This window comes from Callospermophilus lateralis, chromosome 17 (assembly GCF_048772815.1).
Source record: "Callospermophilus lateralis isolate mCalLat2 chromosome 17, mCalLat2.hap1, whole genome shotgun sequence".
In the NCBI taxonomy this organism is placed as follows: domain Eukaryota; kingdom Metazoa; phylum Chordata; class Mammalia; order Rodentia; family Sciuridae; genus Callospermophilus; species Callospermophilus lateralis.
Window position 1 is genome coordinate 22,785,213 of NC_135321.1, and position 23,518 is coordinate 22,808,730.

At 38.4% G+C, this 23,518-nt stretch overlaps 1 protein-coding gene across 1 annotated transcript; it reads right to left on the bottom strand.

The window, feature by feature from the left end:
- Positions 1-823: 823 nt before the first annotated feature.
- Elac1 (elaC ribonuclease Z 1) lies at positions 824-16,187 on the bottom strand. The gene is made up of 4 exons (XM_076837091.2): positions 16,031-16,187; positions 10,226-10,390; positions 6,489-6,965; positions 824-4,546 (listed from the first exon to the last, which is right to left on the bottom strand). The coding sequence occupies exons 2-4, from the start codon at positions 10,380-10,382 to the stop codon at positions 4,080-4,082; spliced, it is 1,101 nt and encodes a 366-aa protein (XP_076693206.2). The 5' UTR covers positions 10,383-10,390; positions 16,031-16,187; the 3' UTR covers positions 824-4,079.
- Positions 16,188-23,518: the final 7,331 nt, after the last annotated feature.

A 23,518-nucleotide genomic window follows, 5' to 3' on the forward strand; every position in this document is an offset into this window, starting at 1 on the left:
GAGGACAAAAGTACCATCACTGTACATTTTTCATCAATATACCTGAAGCAATAAAAGCATTTTTATCCTTTTAGTATAGTAAAAACTAGCAAAATCTTAAGTTGGCTTAAGAATATTTAAGGAAATCACAATAAATTATATGTGCTTAGTTAAAAGACATAACAAAGTTATTTGTGCTCTGAGGGCAAAAGTAATCTTTGTAGGACTGATGTCTTGGGAAGGAAGTATCAGAGAGGTTATGGTCAACGATAATCCATGTAATCTATCAATGAAGCAAGGAAAACAGGCCTCAGCTATATGTCTCTAGGAATGCGAATGAACATGAAAACAAGCAAGTGATTTCTACTTAGGGCCTAAAAACCTAAGCCAGATGTTTTGAACCTCACAGAAACCAATTCCAAGGAAGGAAATACTCAGAAATACAAAGATTTGTGGACAAGAACATTCACAAGTAGTATTATTTATAATCATGGAAAACAATCTTTATGTACCAAAATAGAAAAATTGTTAAATGATACTAGATCTGTAGAATCCAATTATATAAAATCACCAAATTCATGCTTTCAGAGAATACTTAATGCTATGGGAAAATGCTCATGAAAAACAAAATTAAGGTTCATAACCCAATTGAGTCAAATGTATGAAAGATGATATATCATGAGCTTTGTAATGTTTTGAACAACCAATAATAAATAAATAAATAAATAAATAAATAAATAAATAAAATTAATAAATAAAAAAAAATTAAGGAAGGTCAGCCTACATGTAAAAATATGCATGTGTATATAATATATACACATATGCAAATACATGTATAAGTATATATAAAATATCTATACACACCCCAACTTAAGTTCATAGGAAAAAGGCAACTTTTTTCTCCTGGCTGGCCCACCATCCATATACTTCAGAATCACCTGGGGGGCTTATTAAAAATGAAAATTCCCTATTGACTTAGGAAGCAGAACCTAAGGATCTTTGTCTACCTATAGACCCAACTCACACCTCAGTTTGAGACCCCTGGACCCAAAACACTAGCTCTCTCTGAGCAGTGGAATTATGAATAATTGCCTTTTTTTCTTGATTCTTAATAAACAATTCTTTACTGAGCAAACATCACTTTTATGATTCAAAGTTTATTCAAAGCACATTAATGAGGCATGAGTATTAGCAACAGTTGATTTAGGTTCCATTTGAACAAGTCTAAACAACTTCTGAGAACTAGAAAGTGCATTTTTTTTAACCTAAAATAAGTAGATATCTATGAATTCCTGGCAACTGAAAGTCAATGTAGGAGAAAGAAAGCACTATACCAAGTGTAGATATGGAAATCATTACCTCCATAAATTGAGCTGGTAAAACATAAAACTATAATCATTTTAGAAGTAATAAGGAATAGTATTTCTCAATATCCCAAGATGTTCCTTGGCAAAAAGAGGGTTCCGTGATCAAATAAGCTTGAAGGAACATGGCACATTATTACCCCTCTTCCCTCCTAGTAATATATCACCAGGAGTAGATTACAGGTTCTGAGAAGTCTATCATACACTTCATTCTTAATTCTAGCTCCAAAAATTCTTAGAATTCTCCTAGCATTAAAAACAAACTCAAGGCCAAAAAAGGGTCTAGAAAGAATTCTCACCATGGACTGATACTGCCCCAACATCTCAATTCCTTTCCTTGGTGTTGGAGGGCTCAGCCCACATACATTTATAAAGCCTGAGTCTAAGAGCATCGCTCAAGCCAGCTACCAAATAAAGCCCAGAAGCAGCAAAACTAAGCACCAGGCTACCAGATATTTACTTTTGTTTATTATCCACCCTTACACTATGAGGTCAGGGCTAGAAATGTGTCTCCTTTTGTCTACTCATTTTATGTACACCCAACACAATAAAGCTTAGCACTTGTTTGGTACTCAGTGAAGTGGGCGCACCTACCAGGTGGTTTAAGTTCCTGAAAAGTACAGTAATGAGATGAGCTTGGCACGTAAGTACTTTCTATATTGTGCACTATCATGACATCAAGGCTTTATTCATTCAGAAAACATTTCTGAGCGCTCACTGTAGGTAAGCATTACTAAAAATATAGAGGTGACCAGGACATAGTCTCTACCCGTAAGGGTTTCGTGCAGTGGAGATCCTAGTCCTAGGCTTTCCCTATGTACAGGTTTGGGCTCATAGTAGATGTCTAATTAATGCTTGTTTAGAAACAAAGATACACTATGCTGATCAAATTTGGGCACTTTGGGGGGCAAAAAGTGTAGTCAGAATCCAACCATTCTAGAGATGCCTGAAAACTGAAGCAGAGCTTTTTTTTTTTTTTTTTTTTTTTTTTTTTTGGTACTGGGGATTGAACTTGGCCCTTGTGCATGTGAGGCAAGCACTTTCCCAAATGAGCTATAGCCCCAGTCCCAAGCAGAGCTGTCTTGATCATCACTACTATGCCATCTCCATAACCATGCAGGAGTCAAAATTTTTGACCAGCGAAACCCCAGAACCTAAAGAATTTTGAGAGAACACACTCTGACAATGTTTCTAAATTTGTGTAGCGTAAAGCTCTTTAGGTTCTTGTGATGTTAATACACAGCATTGAGAAAGGAGTTCATAAAAAGTTGACAGCCCTCTACCTTGGGCCTCCTCAATGCCTTTACCCAATGGGCTCCTTATCTGCACTGTCTCATGTAATCGTCACAACAATCCTGTCAAGTAAGCCTCTCCATCCTCATTTTGGAGATAAACAAGCTCCAGAAGTTAAAAGAGAATAAGTAATCTGCTCTAGACCACACAGAGGTGCTACACAAAGTACAAAATGGGATTCTAAAATCAGGTCTTTCTTGCACCCAACCTGGTTTGTGATCATTTCAAAGAATACTGTTTTTAATAGGTTGATGGGCACAAGGCCAGTCCCAGAGGGGACATAGAGCATAAAACATTCCCCACACTGATTTAATTAGGGAGCCCTTTTGAATGAATCAGCATTCTATATTAATTTTCCACAGAACATAAGATCATAAGGAAAGGCTATTCTACAAGGAACATTTATTAAGTTTGTGCTCAAAGAATTTTTATTAATGGGGACATATAAATTAAATTTCAGTAATAAATACCACTTTTTACCTCCAGATTCATAAGCTTCACTTGATGACTCATTTCTTTCAAAAAATATTTGATAGAGCATTCCAATTCTGACATATTCAATCTTCAGGATCTGTTGTTGGATCAACTTACCTAGTAATTCAACTCAATATGTCACTTTTGGTAAAGCATATTCACATTGGAAGTATACATTTTAACTTGCTATATAACTCAACAGGCCTGCAGTTTGCATTTGGGGATGAGGTTATTCTTTATTCTACAGGACTAACCCAAACTTTACAGGGCATCTAGCATTCCTGACTCCTGAAGATTAAATACCAGTAATATTATCACTACCACCCCTCTGTCATTGTGACAAGAGAACATTCCCACAATTTCCAAATTCCTAGGACAGTACTCAGATGAGAGAACTGTGGGCTAAGAGCAAACCAAAAAGTTTAGCAAAGCACTAACATAATCACTTAGCCCAGCCCTGAATTCAGTAATCCAGTAAAACCACTGCATGCTATTGTTAATATTGCATGTACAAAGTCTTGTGACTTGCTCTTTCTCTTCTGTTAATAACATGAACAGATTCAACACAAACTGACAAAATACCATTTCTAGCCAAGAGGGCCGATTCCAGTGTACTTTGCCAATTACAGCAATAAAGCTGGGTAAAAGCTAAGCCCAGGACTGCATGGAGTATTGGCTTACATCTGTGGCAGTAGCCAGAAAATGAGAAGAATACCTGCAAAATCTATCTTTTTGTCAAATATGCACTTTAAGAAGGATGCTGGGTGGTTTTTTTCTTCTTCTAAAAATGATTTATTATCAAAAAGCTTGCTCCCTCTCACTAATGAGTCAGTTCAATAATGCAGCTCCATCCTTTTTAGGATTATCAGGGCCAAAATAATTTCAGACCAAAAACAAAAACCAAAGAAAAAAAAAATCTGGACTGTAGGTTCAGTAACATTTACAGACATCTCAATATGTACACCTGTTTCATTTCTTGATTGGAATGCCAATCACCATAAAATCTTCTGCTAGAGTCACTTCTTGGAGATCTAACACTGATTCTGCTTGCTTTTTCAGTTCCGCAATGCCATCTGTTTCTCCTTCTCTGGCCAAGGCAACTGGTTTGTACCTCTGACTGAAATGAGTAAGAACCAGCCTCTTTGCTTGGCACATTTTTGCAAACGTTGCTGCCATCTGAGGTGTGCTGTGGCCATGCTCCTTTGCTTTGTCCATCTGGGTGTCATCCAGGGTTGCCTCATGGATCAACAGGTCTGCTTCAAAGCACAGTTTCACTCCTCCATCTCCTACAACCCCAGAACAATCACCCAATATGCATATTTTTCTTCCAACAATAGGCTTTTTTAAGACATCCTGGGGAGAAATTGTAACCCCATTTTCCAGAACAACTGAGATTCCATTTTTCAGCTTCCCATAGGCAGGACCTGGCGGAACACCTAATGATGAAGGCAGACAATGTTACATCATGGATATGGAATTTATGACTGTTTAAGAGTCTATTTTAATAGCATAGCAAATAGAAGATGAAAAAGGCATCAAATTCTTTTCATAATTATTATAAATGTTTTACTACTGTGGAAACTCGAATATTTATACATTTTAAAAGTTCAGTGTTGACTCCTAATTCAATGTCTTTATATTTAAAACATTTCTCATGCACATGTACCAGATGACTTTTAAACTCCTAAGTCCCTCTAAGATTTTGTTATAGTCAAGATAAAGTTTTGATTCTCTGCTGTGCATAGGAATTACAGCTTTTCAGGGTATTTTATTTAATAAGGTCATCTTTGGGTAAAATTAGAAAATTCATCTAAATAATGACATAATCAATGCTAGTCAAGACAGGTACCTACAAAGTAACATAATAAAAATGTGTTAGAACTGTTTGGATCACAAGATCAATGAGCATTTGGACAACTGTACACATCAATCTTCTTCATAAGTTGGTGAAGTCCTATGTTTACCAACCTGGAATTAAATCTTACATCAGTCTAGAATAACACCTGATCATTATTTTGGACAACTGCTTACCAACAAGTGTCATGATAGTGATAACCAATTCCAAAACTGATCATGTTTAAAATTTCCAAATATAACAGTATTTTCATAGGCTTTTAGATAATAAAAATACCTTTGACCTAAGTTACTTTTCCTCATTATCTAGCATTTTGTTTAGAGTGGAGAAGAGACTGCATATGTAAAGAGACAAACATAAATAAAAATCACCATGCTTTTTATGGGCACGGTCACACCATGTTAAGGAAGGTAGAGATGGAGGCAGAATGGACTGGGCCTCTGCTCCCTAAGAGGTACTAAGGATCCCCTCATGCATGATGGCTAGTGTGGAGGAAGTGTGAAGACTTCCATGGCCCTAAGACCATCCTCCCCACTATGATGAACCCTGGTATGTAAAACTGGTTGAGGTGCAATGTGCTAAACACCAAATTAATCAAGGTTGAATGAGTAGACAAAGCAGATTGAGCAGGAAACTACGGAAGTACTTGGTTGCAGTTTAAGTTGTAAGGTTAAGAACCAAGGAAAAAAATTCTCAGATCAAAGATGTCACTGAAAACATACTTCAAAAGGAAGCCATGAGGGTTAGGGAATAGCTTAGTGCTACAGTGTACAGCATTTACCTACCATATGGGAGGCCCCCAGTGCTAAAAAAAAAAGAAAAAGAAAAAAGAAAAACTGAAGACAAGAGACCTAAAACCATCACCATTACCACCACCTAAACCATCTTACCAACCAAGATAGTACAAGACAGATTAAGAGTATGGATCCAGCCAGGTATGGTAGCAGATCCCTATAATCCCAGTAACTCAGGAGGCTAAGGCAGTTAAAGGCCAACCTTGGCAACTTAGAAAGACCCCATCTCAAAATAAAAAATAAAAGGGGCTGGAAATGTAGCTCAGTGGTAAAGCAACTCTGGGTTCATTCCTCAGTATCAAAATAAAACAAAACGAAAAACAAAGGAATATGGATCCAGAAAGTTAAAGAGAGAAGGATTCAAATATACTACATATTTGACTTTTATTCTGAATAAAATCTTATGGCCCCAAGGATTTTCCTTAATAAACAAACTTTGGGCAAAGGAAGTGAGTACAGAAAATGTAAGTTTCAGGCCTGAGACACAGGAAAGGAAGTTACTATGATACTTCTAATGGCTTCAGTAAAAAACAGTTCAATTGATAAAAAAAGAAAAAACACGGGCTGGGGTTGTGGCTCAGTAATAGAATGCTTGCCTAGCACATGTGAGGCACTGGGTTCGATCCCCAGCACCACATAAGAAAACTAAATAAACAAAATAAAGGTATTGTGTCCATCTACAGCTAAAGAAAGAAGGAAAGAAAAAACAAAGCAAAACAAACCACTTACCAAGGTCTTTCAGCTTCTGTGCATTGAGTTTACCTGGGCGTTTCTTTTCTACAACTGAAAACCCAAAGGAGGGAATTCTGTGAAAGAGGCGAAATGCTTTTACAACAAACTGTTCATCATCAACCAGAAGGTATGAGTTTTCTTCTGAATCTAATAGGATAGTTCTTCCTTGTCCCTCTTTGGGAGAGGGGGGGCTCTCTGTTGCTTTATCCACATGTGAAGATTCTTTTAGTACTTCTGTAGGACACTGATCTTCTGTGGGCACCAGCTCATGGACCACGTAAGGGAACACCAACTCTGTGTGAGAGAGCTCCATAGTTCGCCAGATAAAGTCTCGAAGTCCTACAGGGCCATAGATTTCAATTGGCTGTTTGGTGACCACAGAGCCACTCTGCAGGCTGATTGTGCAGAGGAGGCCGGGAAGGCCAAAGAAATGATCTCCATGAAGATGCGTGATGAAAATCTTGGTAATTCTCCCTTTTGATTAAGACAAAGAAATATATTTGGAAATTTTTAGAAGTAAAACCTCAGACAAAACTATTTGAAACAAACCAAACGACTTACATAAAAGCAGGAAGTTGAATTTACAATTCTATTTACCATCATAAACTTATTCCTTTACATTATGCAACATGATTCCAGAAGTAAGACAGTCTTTATTTCACTGGATGGTTTTAAATAAGATGAACTTTTTTTTCCACAAAACATTTTCAAATTACATAAGTTTTACAGTATTTTCCTATATATGTTATCTCATTTAAAAACAAGAAAGAAATGAAATATAAATGTGTACCAAAATAATTCACTTAACTAGATGGGACTAAGTGTCAAAAGCATTTGGCAGTCACATTGCCCCCTACTGCCCTCTCTGGGAACAGGGAATGTGTATTCCAACAAAACAAAATGTTCCACCGACTACTCTGAATGATTGAACCAGTGCCCGAACCCAAAACTGCCTTTTAAGGACTCTACACTGGACAGGGATTAGCCAACCAAGTCAGGGCCTGCCTATGTGGGTGAGGTTGTAGGAAAGGAGAAAAAGGATGGGGGTGGGGGGTACAGGAGGGGGAGAAACGGAGGAAGAGAGTAACCGAGTGAGAAACAGGAGAAGAAGGTGGGCAACTATAGATGCCACAATGTAGACTGGAGAGCAGGTCCTCTGGACCTATATCTTGGACCTATCTCTTGTTTTTAGTCTGAACTAATACAATAGCTTTTTCAGTGCACTATTGGCTAGGTTATAACTTTATTTAGCCAATAGTAAACTGAATTTATTGCTGGTATGTGGCAGGATGCCACATCACCATTTTCTGAGGTGCACCACAGGCATTTTGAAAGTAACAATCACAACTAGCACATTTCCAGTATAACAGGCTTTTGGGTCTACTTCAAGACCCACCTATTTTAAACATTTGATACCATAAAAGTACAGGATCTCTTTATTGATATTATAAAAGAACAGGAACTGTTTATTGCAATGTGATTTGTGCTACATCAGCAAATGATCTCCAGTTTCTCCATTCTAGAGTCTTCCTAGAACGGCTCCGCCCAACCCAGGCTGTAGTGGCAGAGAACAATGGATTGGGCAGAAGTTGATTTTGGACCCTGAGAACCCCCTGGAGGCACTCTCTAACTAGAAATCTCAAAATGCTCCTTTTTCTTTTTAGTCCTTGTTGTCACTGTTTATGAAATGAATCCTTTCATTTCAACTACCTGTCTAGGCTGCCAAGCCACCTCCAAGTGGGACCTGAAGACTACACAGACATAAGGATGGCAGCAGCTAAGCCCAGATCACACGCTGGCCTCAAAACTGTTAACATTAGACTTTCTGGGTCCTCTCCTGATCTACTCCAAAACAAAGCCAGAGTGGAACACCAAAACAGCCTGTGAACCCAAAGCAAGCAAGACAAATTAAGTAAGTGGAAAATTGCTTCCCACGGTTATCACCATTTCAGGGAAGATAAACATTTCATTTTTCAAGAAACTTGATTTTAGAGGAAGAAGTAACAGTAACCACAATTATCAGAGGTATGAGGAAGCTATCAAATGAAGAACACATGCATTCCCTTTCATTTGAGAACAAGGAAGTGATGGAGAAATACTGCCAAAAACAGTAGTGGAATACAAAGCATCCCCAGAAAATAATGATAATAAACACTCTCTGAAATAATTATTCTTACAGCAATCAAAGTCATTAATTTTCACAGGAAAAGTTCTGCAACAGATTGTATGTATATATTGCTCAGCTAAAAAAAAAAAGGTTATGCAAAGTACAGTGTGATTCCATGTATGCAAAACGACACATACATACATACATACAAATATACCCATACCATTACAATATCTGTATGTATAGAAAATTTACCTATGGGAAGAGGACTTGGGTTTCTCCTCTTTACACTGTTTTGTTTAAACTTGTACAATAAGCATATTTATACATTTATTATTGTTTTATTATTATCATTTTATTTATTTACTTTTTGGTGCTGGGGATTGAACCCAGGGCCTCACACATGCTAAACAAGTATTCCACCACTGAGCTATGTCCACAACTCCTTTTAAATTTTTATAATCATGTTAAAAGAAATGTTTTTGAAATCCTTTTTTCCCACAGTACTGAGGAATGAACTTAGGAGTGTTCTACTGCTTAGCTACATTCCCAGCCCTTTTTATTTTTTCTTTGGAGACCCAGTCTTGCTAAATTTTTAAGACTGGCTTCAAACTTGCAATACTCTTGCCTCAGCTTCTCAAGTTGCTGAAATTACAGGTATGTACCTGTGTGCCCAGTTGTAATACTTTTGAATAATTATTTTATGATCATTTTATTTTATTCTGTTGGAGTTTTTTGGTGGTGCTAGGGATTGAACAAAGGGCTTCCTGCATGCTAAGCATGTGCTCTACCACATTTAGTACTTGAAAAATACCTCCATTATTCTACTTATTATAATTACAAGGTTGATGACTATCTGCATCTCCATTTCTGTCACTCCACTTCTGTCACTAAGAGATCCTGGGACACTAGAAGTATCTTTCCTTTTGTCATCAAGTTACCACACCCTGTGATGAGTTGTGGGAATTCCTGCACTAACTATTTATCAAGACCTAAAAAATAAGATGTAGGTTGCTCAATGTCTTATCCATTCACAAACTGAACAGATATTTATTGGGCATCTACTAGGTACATAAGTGATCAGTGAACTTAGTTTATTATATAGAAGATAAAGAACACAGAAAAAAAACTATTTCAATAACTTAATTTCAGATACTGATGATGCTAAGAAGTTAATAAAAAGAGGAAGAAATAATAGAATGGGGTAAGAGAGGGAATACTTAACCCAGAAGGTCCAGAAAGCCTCTGAGAGCATCTTCCTCCTCTGAACACCTACTGCCCTTTGTATTTTCTCATGACAACTGTCCCCTCATGGAACTGAATATGTCCACTGTTCCTTGCCAGGGCAGTGTCCATCTAATATGTCTCAGGTAGCTCTTCCATCTTGCACCCCCCAAGTCTATAAAATTCTTGCTCTTGACATTTATAGACTAAATGAAAAGCAAATAAACAAGTACATGGAGTGGTAATGGCAGGGTGCCTGGGGGCCTCCCAAGTCTGGCCAGAGCTCTAGCGCGAAGTAGGATCACAACTGGTAGGGCTGTTTCTGAACAACAGGCCCAATGAGAACTAAGAAAATGACAGAGAACAAAAAATAATCTTGATGAGATACTGACTGCACACTAACCTGCCTTCAGTTGGCTTTTCATAAGCTGTGTCTGTGTCCCCTCTCCACAGTCAAAGAGCCAGCATTCGCCTTCACACCGAAAGACCACAGCAGAGGCACCCCGAGTAGGGGATGGATATGCTGCACCAGTCCCAAGAAACGTCACATCCATAGACATCTTCCACCCTGCAACAGAAAGTTCACCTGATTATTTCAAATTACTGTTCCATGTGATTTACTATTATTTATTTATTTTGGGCGCTGGGGATTGAACCCAGGGCCTTGCACTCGATAAAGTTGCTCCGCTCTCTAAGCTATATGCTCAAATCCTATTTGTTTTTTTGATTATGAGCCCTCCCTACCCTGAGTGGTGCTGGGGATCGAACTCAGAGCCTCATACATGTTTGGTAAGCACTCTACCACTAAGCTACATCCCAAGCCCTGGTTATAACTCCTAATTGAACTAAAACAAGTCAACAAACCTTATATTGACTGTTTACATATACAAAATTAAACCTAGATAAAGTAAATCAATTCAAAACTGTAACTAAGAGGCTGGAGGTATAGCCTACTAGTAGAGTGCTTGCCTAGCATGTATGAGGCCCTGGGTTCAATCCCTAGCACTGAAAACAATCAAACACCACACCTGAATTTCAACTACATAGCATTTCCAAAGAAAAACTATGGGACAGTAAAAAGATCAGTGCTTGCCAATACAATGGAATAAGGAGGGAAGGATCAATAAATACAGTACATGGGGTTTTTTTAGGACAACAAAGCTATTCTGAATGCTACAGTAAGAACAGACATGTCATTATACATTGGTCACTTGTACACAGAATGTACCACACAGAATAAAGCCAACTTTAGTTAATCATAGTGTGACAATATTGATTTATCAAAGGTAACAAATATGTCATAGTAATGCAAGATATTAATACAAGAGAAACTGAGGGGTGAGTAGTGAGAGGGCCTATAGGAATTCTGTAATTTCCATTCATTTTTTTAAAGATCTAATAAACACTAAACAATAATAATCTAGTTGAGGTTCTGGGTTAAGAGGTGGTATTTAATATACTCACAAGCAGTGCTTCTGGTGCCCATGGTGATCAGCCCTTCCTCTGAACTATTATGAACAGTAATGTTCTATATTACTCTACAGTAATGTTGATATTTCATTGGAATGCTGAGCAAATGTCTCACTTCCGTAAGTGACTGGTTATGGGGTTCTGATCTTTTAAGTGATCAATAACCTGTGAATATTTAGATTTCTACCAACTCCTGGTACTATTGCTTTCACTATTTATGGGCATAACTGCCATCTCTGATATATTTCTATTATGGAAGATGTGTGTCAAATAGAATAAATATTGACACTTAAACATAACCAAATATAGATTATCCACATTAATCCACATTGTTGGGTGGAGAGGAAAACAAATAATTTAAAGAAAAACTACTACAGTAAGAAAATATTGATAGCTTTTCTTGGTCCTAGGAATAATCAGATAAAAACAGAAACAAGGGAGGGAGAAAATCCCAGTCATAAGGGCATAAAAAAAAACCAAACCTTATAAATCACCAGAAATAGTTAGCAGGACCAGGACCTAAATGATTCAAATAAATGTGCCTTGATAAGAAGACTTGATATTACATAAATGTTCATTTTTTTCAAAATTAATGTGGATGTCTTTAGTGTAATTTCTATCAGATTTCCAAGAGATTGTCTTAGAACAAAAACAATTCAAAGATCACTTGGAAAAGAATAAATGTCTGAGAATGGGAAACAAAATTGCAAAAAGTAGTGAGGAGTGACTTGTCTTTTCATAATAATTTATTATGTTAAACAGATATAATAAGAATAATACTGGCATAAAAACACAGGTAAAAGGAAATGGAAGTCCATAAATTAATATGTACAGGAATCAATATGTAACAAAGGCATAAAAGGGTGGTTTACTTATTGAATGGCACCAACAAAATTGGCTGTTCTTGCAGAAAAAAGCAAAGTCCCTGTTTTACATTGTATATAAAATTCCATTCCACATGGGTTAGCAATTCAAACCTTTAAAAATCCAATATATATATTTTTTTAAATTAGGAAAGGGCTGAGGGGATAGCTCAATGGTAGAGCACTTGCCTAGCATGTGTATAAGGCCCTGGGTTTGATCCCCAGCACCTGGGGGAGAAAAAAAAAACAGAACAAGAGAATATATATATATATATAACTTTGGGGATGGGAAAGCCTTTTATTACCAAGACAAGAAGCCAAAAAATTTAAGGAAAGATATTTTCACTGCATTTTTAAAAATATTTTTTATATGTAGATGGACACAATATCTTTATTTATTTATTTTTATGTAGAGCTGGGATCTAACCCAGGGCCTTACATGTGCTAGGCAAGTGCTCTACCACTGAGCCACAACCCCAGCTCTTTCATTGCATTTTATATCATTTTATAACTTTATATATGAAAAGACTCAAAAAGTCAAAGGAAAAATAGTGGCTGGAAAATTGGTTTGCATATCTTATGACAAGGGATTAATGTCCCTTTAAAGAGTTTATACAAATGGATTTTTTAAAAAAAATACTGACACAAAAGAAAAACCGGTAAAGGACATATCCCAAAAGAAATTCAAATGGCCAATAAGCATGAAAAATGCTCAGTCTCTAGGTAGGTAGTAGGAATGCAAATTAAAGAAATAAAGAGACACCATTTTCCATATAGAAGATGGCAGATATCAAGGAAGCAATGCTGGCTTTGATATCCATTATCCAGGATGAAGTGAGATGGACAAATGGGTGCTCTCAGAAGCTACTGACAGTGGAGGTGTAAATGACAATTAAGACTTGGGAGAACAATGGGAGAATACATATTATCGATAATAATGTTGCTGTTGATAACAAACCCAGTTATCTCATTTCTACCCTACAAAAATAAAGGATCTATATCCAAAAAAAAAAATGTTTATTTACTGTGGTGCTTTTAGGTGGCTAAAATAGGAAGGCAATCTAAATATATGCCATTATGGAAATGGTTTTATTAATATTCCTAGTAATATATGATTAACTATTTATTCCATAGCTAATAAAAACTCAGGTCTGTAACTATCATCTTAGAAGGGTAAGAATGATAAAAGTTAAAGTTATGGTATAATCTCATTTTTGTAATATATTCTCCAAACCCTTATATTTATGTAAGACAGAAAGTCTGGTGTGGAAGGATACACATATACTGGTTATCTCCAGGGTGATTAGAATGCTGGGGCAGAGAAAGGAGATACTAATTTTCAAATCTTTGGATTTTTTTCAGTTACAACTGACAGTATTTTATTTTTTATTTTGTATTTAATTGTGATTCTATTTTTAAAATGTGTAATATAGCCAAACATATTTTTCTAAGTAGACAGCATTTCGTTTTCCTTTCATTTTAGGAAACAGTCAGCTCTCTACTCCCTTTACCCTTTACACACAAGGCAGCACATTTTATCCAGGACCAAAGCCTTGAGGTTATTGCTAGTGGCCGTCTGTATGTTCCACGTCTTCACCTCCAAGATTAAGCCTCAATCTAACACTTAAGCAGCTTCCCTACTGGACTACAGATTGTAAAAGGTAAGAATAAATACAAAATTAAAACTTTTTACAGTTAATAAAATGTAGAAGGAATAACAGAATATAGTCACTTTGCAATCCCTAATAAACAATGCACCTAGTAGTATGTAAAACTGAGAGCATATCAGAATCACCTGGAGAGCTTTTAAAACATATTAATGATTAGGCTCCATCTTAGAACAATTTAACAGTAAATTCTGTGAGACATGTGTTTTGATATTTTTTAAAAGGGGCAGGGATATTCTTCCCCTGTAATTCTGAGTCAGATTTATTAACAACTTAGAAATAAGGACAAAGGAGAACTATAATTAATTGATCATGCTGACCTAAACTCATTAGTTAATCTTTAATTTAAAAAAACATTTTATTAAGAAAAATTATCCCAGCAATTTGGAAGGCTGAGGCAGGAGAATCATAAGCTCAAGGTCAAGCTCAACAACTTAGCAATACCCTCAGCAACTTAGCAAGATCCTGTCTTAAAATAAAAAAATAAAATAAAATGGATGTAGCTCAGTGGTAAAGTGCCCCTGGATAAAATCCCCAGAACTAAAAATGAGAAAAGAAAAATGCAAACACATATGGAAATATATCAGCATAATGAATGCACTGTCACATTTCCATCACTGAGCCTCAGCGATTATCAATTCATGGGCAATCTTGATTCATCTATTCCTCCACCCTATCCCCACTGCTCCAAGAACACTTGATAATTGGTATGAGGTACTTTCATTTGGCTTTCTGACATCAACATCGGATCCATCATTTCATTAGGAGTTGCCAAAAGGTGTTATTATTCTCTTATTCCTTCTACAGTTATTAGCTGGTATCCTTCTATAAATCCCTGGTCAATTAACTAGTTATCCTGCAGTGTAATTTGTACACAAAAGGTCTACAAAGAGACAAGATATTATCTAACCCCTGATGACGCAATATGAAATATAGTCAGCAGCCTTCATGAGGTTTTCTTGCCAAAAAATAGCATCAAAACCTGAAAAAGCCTGTAGGTCTAAATACCAGTTTATTAAAGGAAACCACAGTATGGGAAAAGCAACATGCAGGCTGCAAGAAACTTTACAGGACAAATGACTTGGTCTTTTTCAACAAGTGAAAAACAAGGAAAAAAATAAAAAAAGATTAAATGAGATCTTAGAGACATCAATCAAATGTAAAGTGTGTAGCTTGTCTGGATCCTAATTTGGACAGACTGGTAAGGGGAGAGACAGGGAAGAGACAATCGGGGAAATGTCAACACTGGATAGATAGATGATAATATGAAATGCTAATATGACTGATAATGGCTTTATGTTTAAAAAATATGTGTTTCATTATTTAACCGATGGAATGATACATTTCAGATTTGCTTTAAATAATACAGTGGAGGTAAGAGATGAAACAAGATTGATCATGAGTTAGGAGTTGAATATATTATTCTATTTTCATGTATATTTAGAAGTTTCCATAACAAAAAGTTTAAAAACAAACCAAATAATCAAAACCCTCCCACTAGGTCAGAAAGCAATTAGAAATTCATGTAATCAATGATGCATGTTCTGCGACATGCGCCATTCCAGGTACCAGGAATTAAAGGCGGCCAAATCAGATTAGGTCGCCGTCTTCTTGGACAAAAAACAAAAACAAAAACAGATGTTGGCCTTGTCAAGACTGTGAACCACCTTCGACGAAGTGTACATTCTGGTGGTGATCACAGTTGTCATTTGACACTCTGGGCCCGCGTTTCCCGGTCCCGGCTGCAGATCAAAATCCCTGGAGACGATGGGGCTCACACTGGGAAAGCTTCCCAAGTGATTCTACTGGCTGCCCAGTGGAGAACCAGCGCTCCCTAGTTTCCAGGCAGTCACTGTCACCCCTGCAATCACCGAGTGGTGTAGGTAGGGCAGATACTGCCGTCCTCCATCTTAAAGTTGGAGAACTGTGGCTCTGAGGGAGAGTGAGTGGCCAAGCAGAGGCCAGGCCTCCGGACACCAGCGAGCCCAGGTTCCCCTACCAGAGCGCGTCAGTTTCGCAAAAGGCGAGCCGGGCGGCGGTAGCAGCTAGGCAGCCGAGGCTCCGGCGGGGATAGTGACGAAGCGCGTCCTCGCTACCGGGGCCCGGCTCCTCAGCACCAGGCTGGGCCAGGCCAAGCCGAGCCGAGCCGAGCCCGCGAGTCCCGAGGAAGCGCGCCCGCCCTGCTCCATTGCACCCTACCACACTCACCCTCTCCCCGAGGCCCGCGCAAGAGCCGAGGGAGGTGCAGGCCCTTTCCGAGGCCCAGCAGTCCACGGGGCAGCGACGCGTGCGGGCGGAAGTGCGCCGCCGACAGGGTCCCACGCGGCCGCTCTAGGGCGCGCGGGAGGTCCGCACTCGATGGCGCCCACCCGGGGCCAAGCTCCTAGAGCTTTCTCGCTCCTGGCGGGGTCGCCGGGCAAATGCCAGCAGGTGCCCGCCTTCAGTCAAGGTCGCTATAAAATGGTGGCCGTGACGCATGAAGGCCAAAACGACTGCATCAAAAGTGAAAATGTTTATTCTGTTTTTTTTTTCTTTTGTTTCCCGTGTCATGTTTTTCAGACAAGAATGTGCTTCCTGATGTTTTGCCCAAACTTGTGTTTGTGTAATTTTTGTCTTTGGTTGGGACAAATCTTTCAACACTAAACCTGAAAATTTAAGCTTGTAATAACTCAAGAAGACTCAGGGACCTTTGAACCAGAGTTCATTAACAGAATGATCATGTACCTTTATTTCAACGTTAAACCTTAGCATCTGCTTAGAATCTGAAGCTGGTTGTGTGTATTTGTCCCACGCCTTGCAGACATTTCTCTTCGTCACGCGGGAGTAAAAAGCCAGAGTCCGCAATGTATAGAATGGTCACATAGTGATTACAAACCACAGAGAAAAAAAGTAATAGGAGTGGGGTTTTTAAAAATTGTAGAGCTTTTGGAAACTACCAGAAGAGAAAGATCAAGAACTCCCATTTTCCCATCCCCCACTTCATTCAGAAACCAGCTCCCCTGTAATTTCAGTGGCTGGGGAGGCTGAGTCAAGAGGATGGATTTCAAAGCCAATTTCAGCAACTTAGCGAGTCCCCAAGCAACTCAGTGAGATCCTGTCTCTAAATAACATACAAAAGAGGGGAGAGGGACCTGGAGATGTGGCTCTGTGGTTGAGTGCCCCTGGATTCTATCTTCCATACCAACAAACAAAACTTTTTGGACTTTTGGAAGATTTATTTATTCATGTATTAATGAAGTTCCAAATCTGTGGTTTGTATTAATTTTGGTGCTGAGGGAATTTTTAAAATGCCTTGGCAAGCAATAACAATATGAGGAACAAATAAAAAAGCAAAGGAGTGGTTAAGATTTTATGAAAGTGGCAGGTGGGTGGGAAACCCAAAGACTAGGGAGGCTGAGGCAGGAAGATAGTAAGTTAGAGGCCACCTTCAGCAATTTAGTGAGACCCTGTCTTAAAATTAAAAAAAAAAAAAAATACAAAGGGCTGGGATGTAGCCAAGGTTAAATCACTGTATAGGAAATAAAGAAAGAAAGAAGGGAGGGAGGGAGGGAGGGAATATGGGAATGGGGTTGGGTGTTACTCAGTGGTAGAATACTTGCCCAGTATGTGAGATGTTCTGGATTCAGCCCTCATCACTAGCAGGTGGGAACACACATGAAAATGAAAGACAAGGAAAAGGGAGATCACTAGCCAGGAAGAGGAAGGAATTGAGCTGGGTAGAGTAGGAAAAGACAAAGAGCCTAGGACACTGGCACATGTTTATAAATCCCACTGGCTCTGGAGACTGACAGGTGGATCTCAAGTTCAAGGCCAGCCTCAACAACTTAGACAGGCCCTAAGCAATTTAGGAGACCCTGTCTCTAAGTAAAAAATGAAACAACCGCTAGGGATGTGGCTTAGTGGTTCAGTACCTCTAGGTTCAATACCCCCCACCCCCATAACAAAAAGACAAACAAACAACAGCAACAACGAAAAAGAATACTGACAGGGGTATATGAGGAGAATCAGAAGTAGAGGGGGAAAGGAACATATTAAAAGCATATCAAAAAGAAATAATGCGTGAAAGACTTCCCAGTTTATTGAAAAGCAATAATTTCTACATTCGTCAGGAGCTCAACAAATTCCAAACAGGATAAACACAAAGAGACCCACAGATATATCATAGTAAAAAGACAAAGAGAAAACCTTGAAAACAGCAAGTGGAAAACCACTCACTACTTAGAAGAGAACTAGAAGATCAACATACTGACTTCTCATCAACGGGAACCAGGAGGCAGGTGGGATGACACATTCCAAGTGCCCAAAGGAAAAAAAAAATCTGTCAATGATTAGCCTATATTAAGCAAAGCTACCTTTCAAAAATGAAGGCAAAATACTCTCCCAGCCAAGTAAAAACTGAGGAAATCTACTGCTAGCAGACCTGCTTTGTAAGAAATACTAAATAAAGCTCTTCAGCCTAAAAGTGAGCAACCCCAGATGGTAATTAAAACCCACAATAAAACAAACAAACAAACAAAAAAAAAAAACAATAAATGTGCATTCCTTGCAGCAAGGAAGTTCCAGATAACACACAGCTTTGGCTGACGCAACGCAGTATCAGTATACAAAGGTCTTTCTCATTCCTTTTTATAGCTATCTAGTACTTTCTGTGCGGTTGTATACCATAGTTTAGTTAATCAGTCCTTTGAGTTGTTCCAGTTTTTGTTGTTGTTGTTGTTGTTGTTGTTGTTGTTTTGTCAAAGTGAGGTGACAAATGGCTTTGTGCATAAATTATGTTTTACAAGTATATCTTTGGCATTGATTCTGGACAAGTAGGATTGATGGCTGAAGGTAAACACACACAAACACACACACACACTCAATTCTGCTAGCCATTACTAAAATTTTGATTTTTTTTTTTTTTTTTTTGGTAGTGGAGATTGAACCAAGTGACACTTTATCACTGAGCTACATCCCCAAACCTCTTTTTATTTATTTATTTATTTTTTTTTTTGGAGACAGAGTCTTGCTAAGTTGCTTGGGGCCTCCCTAAGTTACTGAGGCTGGCCTCAAATTTGCGATCTTCCTGTCTCAGCCTCCTGAGTTATAGCCATGCGTTATAATTTGGCTTTGACTTTTATTATCAATTTATGAGAGCACTTTTTCCCTCAATGCTTTATCACCAGTCATATGGTCAAACTTTTGGATTCTTGACAATCTAATATCTTAGTGTAGTATAAATTTGCAATTATTTTTGGTAAATGAACTATGTTGAGAATCTTAAGTTTTATAGGGCCTTGTATTAGGATTCTCTAGAGGAACAGAATCAACAGGAAGTATGATTATGAAAAGGGGATTTATTAGATTGGCTTATAGACCAGCACCTGGATAATTCACAATGGCCTCCTGTAGGCTGAAGAGCTGGAAGAGCCAGTAGCTGTGCAGTCCAAGAGGCTGAAGCTCCAGAATAAGAGGGATCAAGGGTTCTGTGAACTGCTGTGCTTATATTTTGGTCAATTTTCTGTTACATTGTGGGCTTGTTCTTCTCGATTTTTAGGTGCTTTTGTTATGCTAGATTCATGGAACCCCAATAGACCTCCAGGAGCCGAATCCGGTGCAATCACACTAGAGTCTTTATTGCAAGCTCGAGCCTGGACTCAAAACCGTTCCGGACACAGCGGTCCCAGGGAATGAGTCCTGGTCCTTTGACAAGTGAGATTTTATAGGTTTTGGGGGGATACTCTATGCGTCACAACATCACACAGCAAATCATTCCATACGGGAACGTCAAACAACAACTCTTAACATTGATTAGCACATTCAATGGCGGGAACAAGTTGGGTAGGGGTGATTGGCTAGTACAAGAGGGGGGGTTCCTTTGAACTGATTGGTTTAGGCCACGAGGGGTGTACATGCTGAACTACATGGTTTCCCAACATGTTATCAACCACCATAAACTACTGGGGGGTCATCTGGCATCCCAGGAATTTTCCCTGTCTCATGCTGATTGGAGGTTGCTAGGGGGGTTGCTATGGGTCCTCACCTAACCTAGCTGAGTCAGGGACACCTGGAGCCTCAGACCTCTCCTGTTATTTACAAACAACTCAGCAGGGTGGGTATGTGCTTAGGAGAGCTCTGTCCTTTTCCAAGGACAAGGATCACGCCCCCTTCCTTGGACAGGCTTTGCTCTGAGGTAGAGTCTGGTTTCTCAAAAATGGAGTCACATTAGTTTCTCACTTTCTACATGTCAGGGATAAAAACTCTTTGCAAATATGTTTCCCAGTTTTTCATTTGTCTCTGTTCATTGCTTAACAACATGAATTTTTGAGTCAAAGAGAGCAGGAATCTTGATTTTATCCGTCTGTTTTGGGGTGATCAGGTAGCCATTGAACTTTTTGAGTTTCTGGGTTTTTTATATATATATATTTTTAGTTATACGTGGTCACAATATCTTTATTTTGTTTATTTATTTATTTTTATGTGGTACTAAGGATGGAACCCAGTGCCTCACATGTGGGAGGCAAGCACTCTACCACTGAACCACAACCCCAGCACCGCCCCCCCCACCAGCTTCTGTTTTTTTCTTTGATAAAATTAGGAAAATAGGGCTCGGGCTGGGGCTCAGTGGTAGAGCGCTTGCCTAGCACTTGCGAGGCCCTGGATTTGATCCTCAGCACCACATAAAAATAAAGAAATAAAATAAAAGGTATTGTGTCCAACTACAACTAAGAAATAAATATTTTTTAAAAAATTAGGAAAATAGTGCTTTTCTTGTCTCAAACTTTTGTTACAAGGACTAAATGCTGCCTTTTGAAAATTCTTTATTATTATTCAAGTGTGACTCATTCCTAAGTGATACCCACACACCTAATACCACAGAAAGAGCTGCCTTTTCTTTTCTCTCATTTTCTTCCTAGAGATGATCTATATATGATTATAGTGGTCTTCTACATATTGCCTCTTCCACAGGAGTAACAGACTTGGAATTAAGGGGGAAGGACAGTGCCAATGATTATAAATTAGTAGAAGGTAGTGGGCAAGTTCAGAGTCAACAAAGTGCTAACATAACTACATTTTCCTTTTTTAAATTATATTCAGAAAACATTTGTTGACTGTCTGATTATGTGAAACCAGTGCTTTCTATACCTATGTAGAGAAAGAGTCCTGAACATGGTGAGAAAGTCATTTTGAGACTACTAAATAAGACTTGACCCCCACTTCTGAATTTGCTTAGTGTTGTTAGATGGGGATATATATATATATTCACTCACACACACACACACACACACACACACACACACAGAGAGAGAAGTAGCTGACATCTTTGGATGTCAGGTACAATTATTGGTTACTAAGCTAGAAATTAATTTTTGCTAATTTAAGCAGACTAAAAGAAGATTAGTTAGCTCACAGAATTACCAGAAAACAAGGGTTAATGGGGGCTGTGGGAATCACAGCCAAGTTCTTAGACAAGGACCTTTTTTGGCCATTGCCACTATTCTTGTTTGCCATGAGGCTGGGAGAAGGAGGATCTTTCCCATACTTGTACGCCCCATCCCCTACAACACTGTTCATCATAGGAAACACCCCCAAATAATACCATTTAAAGGGGAAGAACTGGGGAACGAAGTTGACCAAATGATGCTATATGCATGAATGTACATATCACAGTGTGTTCCAATTTTATACGTAACTGTAATGTGCCAATTAAAAAAATTAAAAAATAAATTGGGAAGACCAGTAGAGGAAGAACTGGAACTATGTTGCATGCATTTATGAATATGTCAAAATGAATCTCACTATTATGTATAACTATAATGCACTAATTAAAAAAAAAAACATAGACATAGCCAGGCACAGTGGCACATGACTGTAATCCCAGGGACTCAGCAAATTGAAGCAGGAGGATCACAAGTTCAAGGGCAGTCTCAGAAACTTTGCAAGGCCCAAAGCAACTTCATGAGACCCTGTCTCAAAAAATAAAAAATAAAGGCTGGGGATGTGGCTCAATGGTAAATCACTCTTGGGTTCAATCTCCAGTACTACCCCCAACACCAAAATAAACTCCAACACTTTGCTAATTATCATATTGAATATAAGAAATGGACTTTATTGGTGACTCTAGTGACTTGTTAATTATCATGATGAATATTAGAAATGGGATGTCACTGATAAATGCAAGATATTCAATATGGGCAGATTGGCTGGATTAATTCAGATTCCCTCCACACTTGGACAAACATATACCTATAATCTATACTCTTAGGATGTCACCTGAGACAGTATTCCCTATCTTTCCTGGGTGGAGCCATTTCTGATTTTATACCAGCTAAAGGGCACAAATTCCTGGTCTCTTAAATGTTTTTCCTGAGTGGACCTTTCCTAGAAGGTGTGGTCAGTGGCCCTAAAAAGGACAGAGAGCTAGAAAGTCATCATGCTGGAATGAATTGTATCTCCCCAAAATGTGTATGTTGAAGCCCTAAACATCAATGTGACTGTTTGGAGATAGGGCCTTTACAGAAGTAATTAAGATGATTAAGTCAGGGTACAAGCACAGGGCTCATACCCAGGATTAATATCCTCATTTGGAGAGGAAGAAAGACCAGAGTATGCTTGCTCTTGTGTACCTCTCCCTATTCTCTCTCTTTCTCTGCATGCACACATCAAGAAAACTGTCATGAGCACATAGTGAGCACATGGTAGTGCTCTTATCCAAGGCGTCACTTTCTGTAGTTTCACTTACCCACAGCCAAATGCGATCTGGAAACATGAAATAGAAAATTCTAGAAATAAGCTGTTCATAAGTTTTAAACTGCAAGCCATTGTGAGTAGCACGATGAAATCAGATGCTGTCTCACTCCATCCCACCTGAGATGTGAATCATCTCTTTGTTCAATGTGTCTGTGCTGTGCTGAATTTGCTACCTGCCTGTTAGTCACTCAGTTATCAGATTAACTATCATGATATCTCAGTGCTTGTGGTCAAGTTACCCTTATTTTGCTTAGTGATGGCCCCAAAGCACAAGAGAGTGATATGAAGGAAGCAACCAGAGCATAGACCATGAAAGGACAGAATTGTTCTGTTATCATGGGACAATGCTGCAGGGCATATTAGGAGGGAAATAGATGCATACATAGATGGATAATTGGTACTATCCACAGTTTCAGGCATCTGCTGGGGTCTTGGAATGTATCTTCAAGGACAAAGGGAGACTATTTTACAAGCCAAAAAGAACACTTACCAGAATTATGCTGCCACCTTGATCTTACAGTTCGAGCCTCCAGAATGTGAGAAAATAAATTCCTGTCTTGGATAGAAGACTAAGACAGTAGCATAATATGAATGGTTTTGTGTCTGCTTGTATACAGAACATTTGCTTATTGAATATTTGCATATATGACAGAATTTTGTTGAGTCTTGTTTTTATTAAGACCTAATAGTAAGGTTATTGGGAGTAGCTAATCCTTGCCCACCTCAAACCTCTTTGGTACTGTTAATGAGCTGAAAGTACCTATTTGGGGGGTATGTGTCCAAATTAGCTGAAATTATTTCCTAGTATGATCTAGAGTTGGGAATTGTATCCAGAAAAAAATAAAACAAAAACAACACTATCTGGGAATCCAGACAATCTAATTACCTGGCCAATAGCTCTAATAATTTCAATGTTTCTACTCTACAGGTCTACATCCTGAATAACCTGCTGTGCTGGTCTGGGTC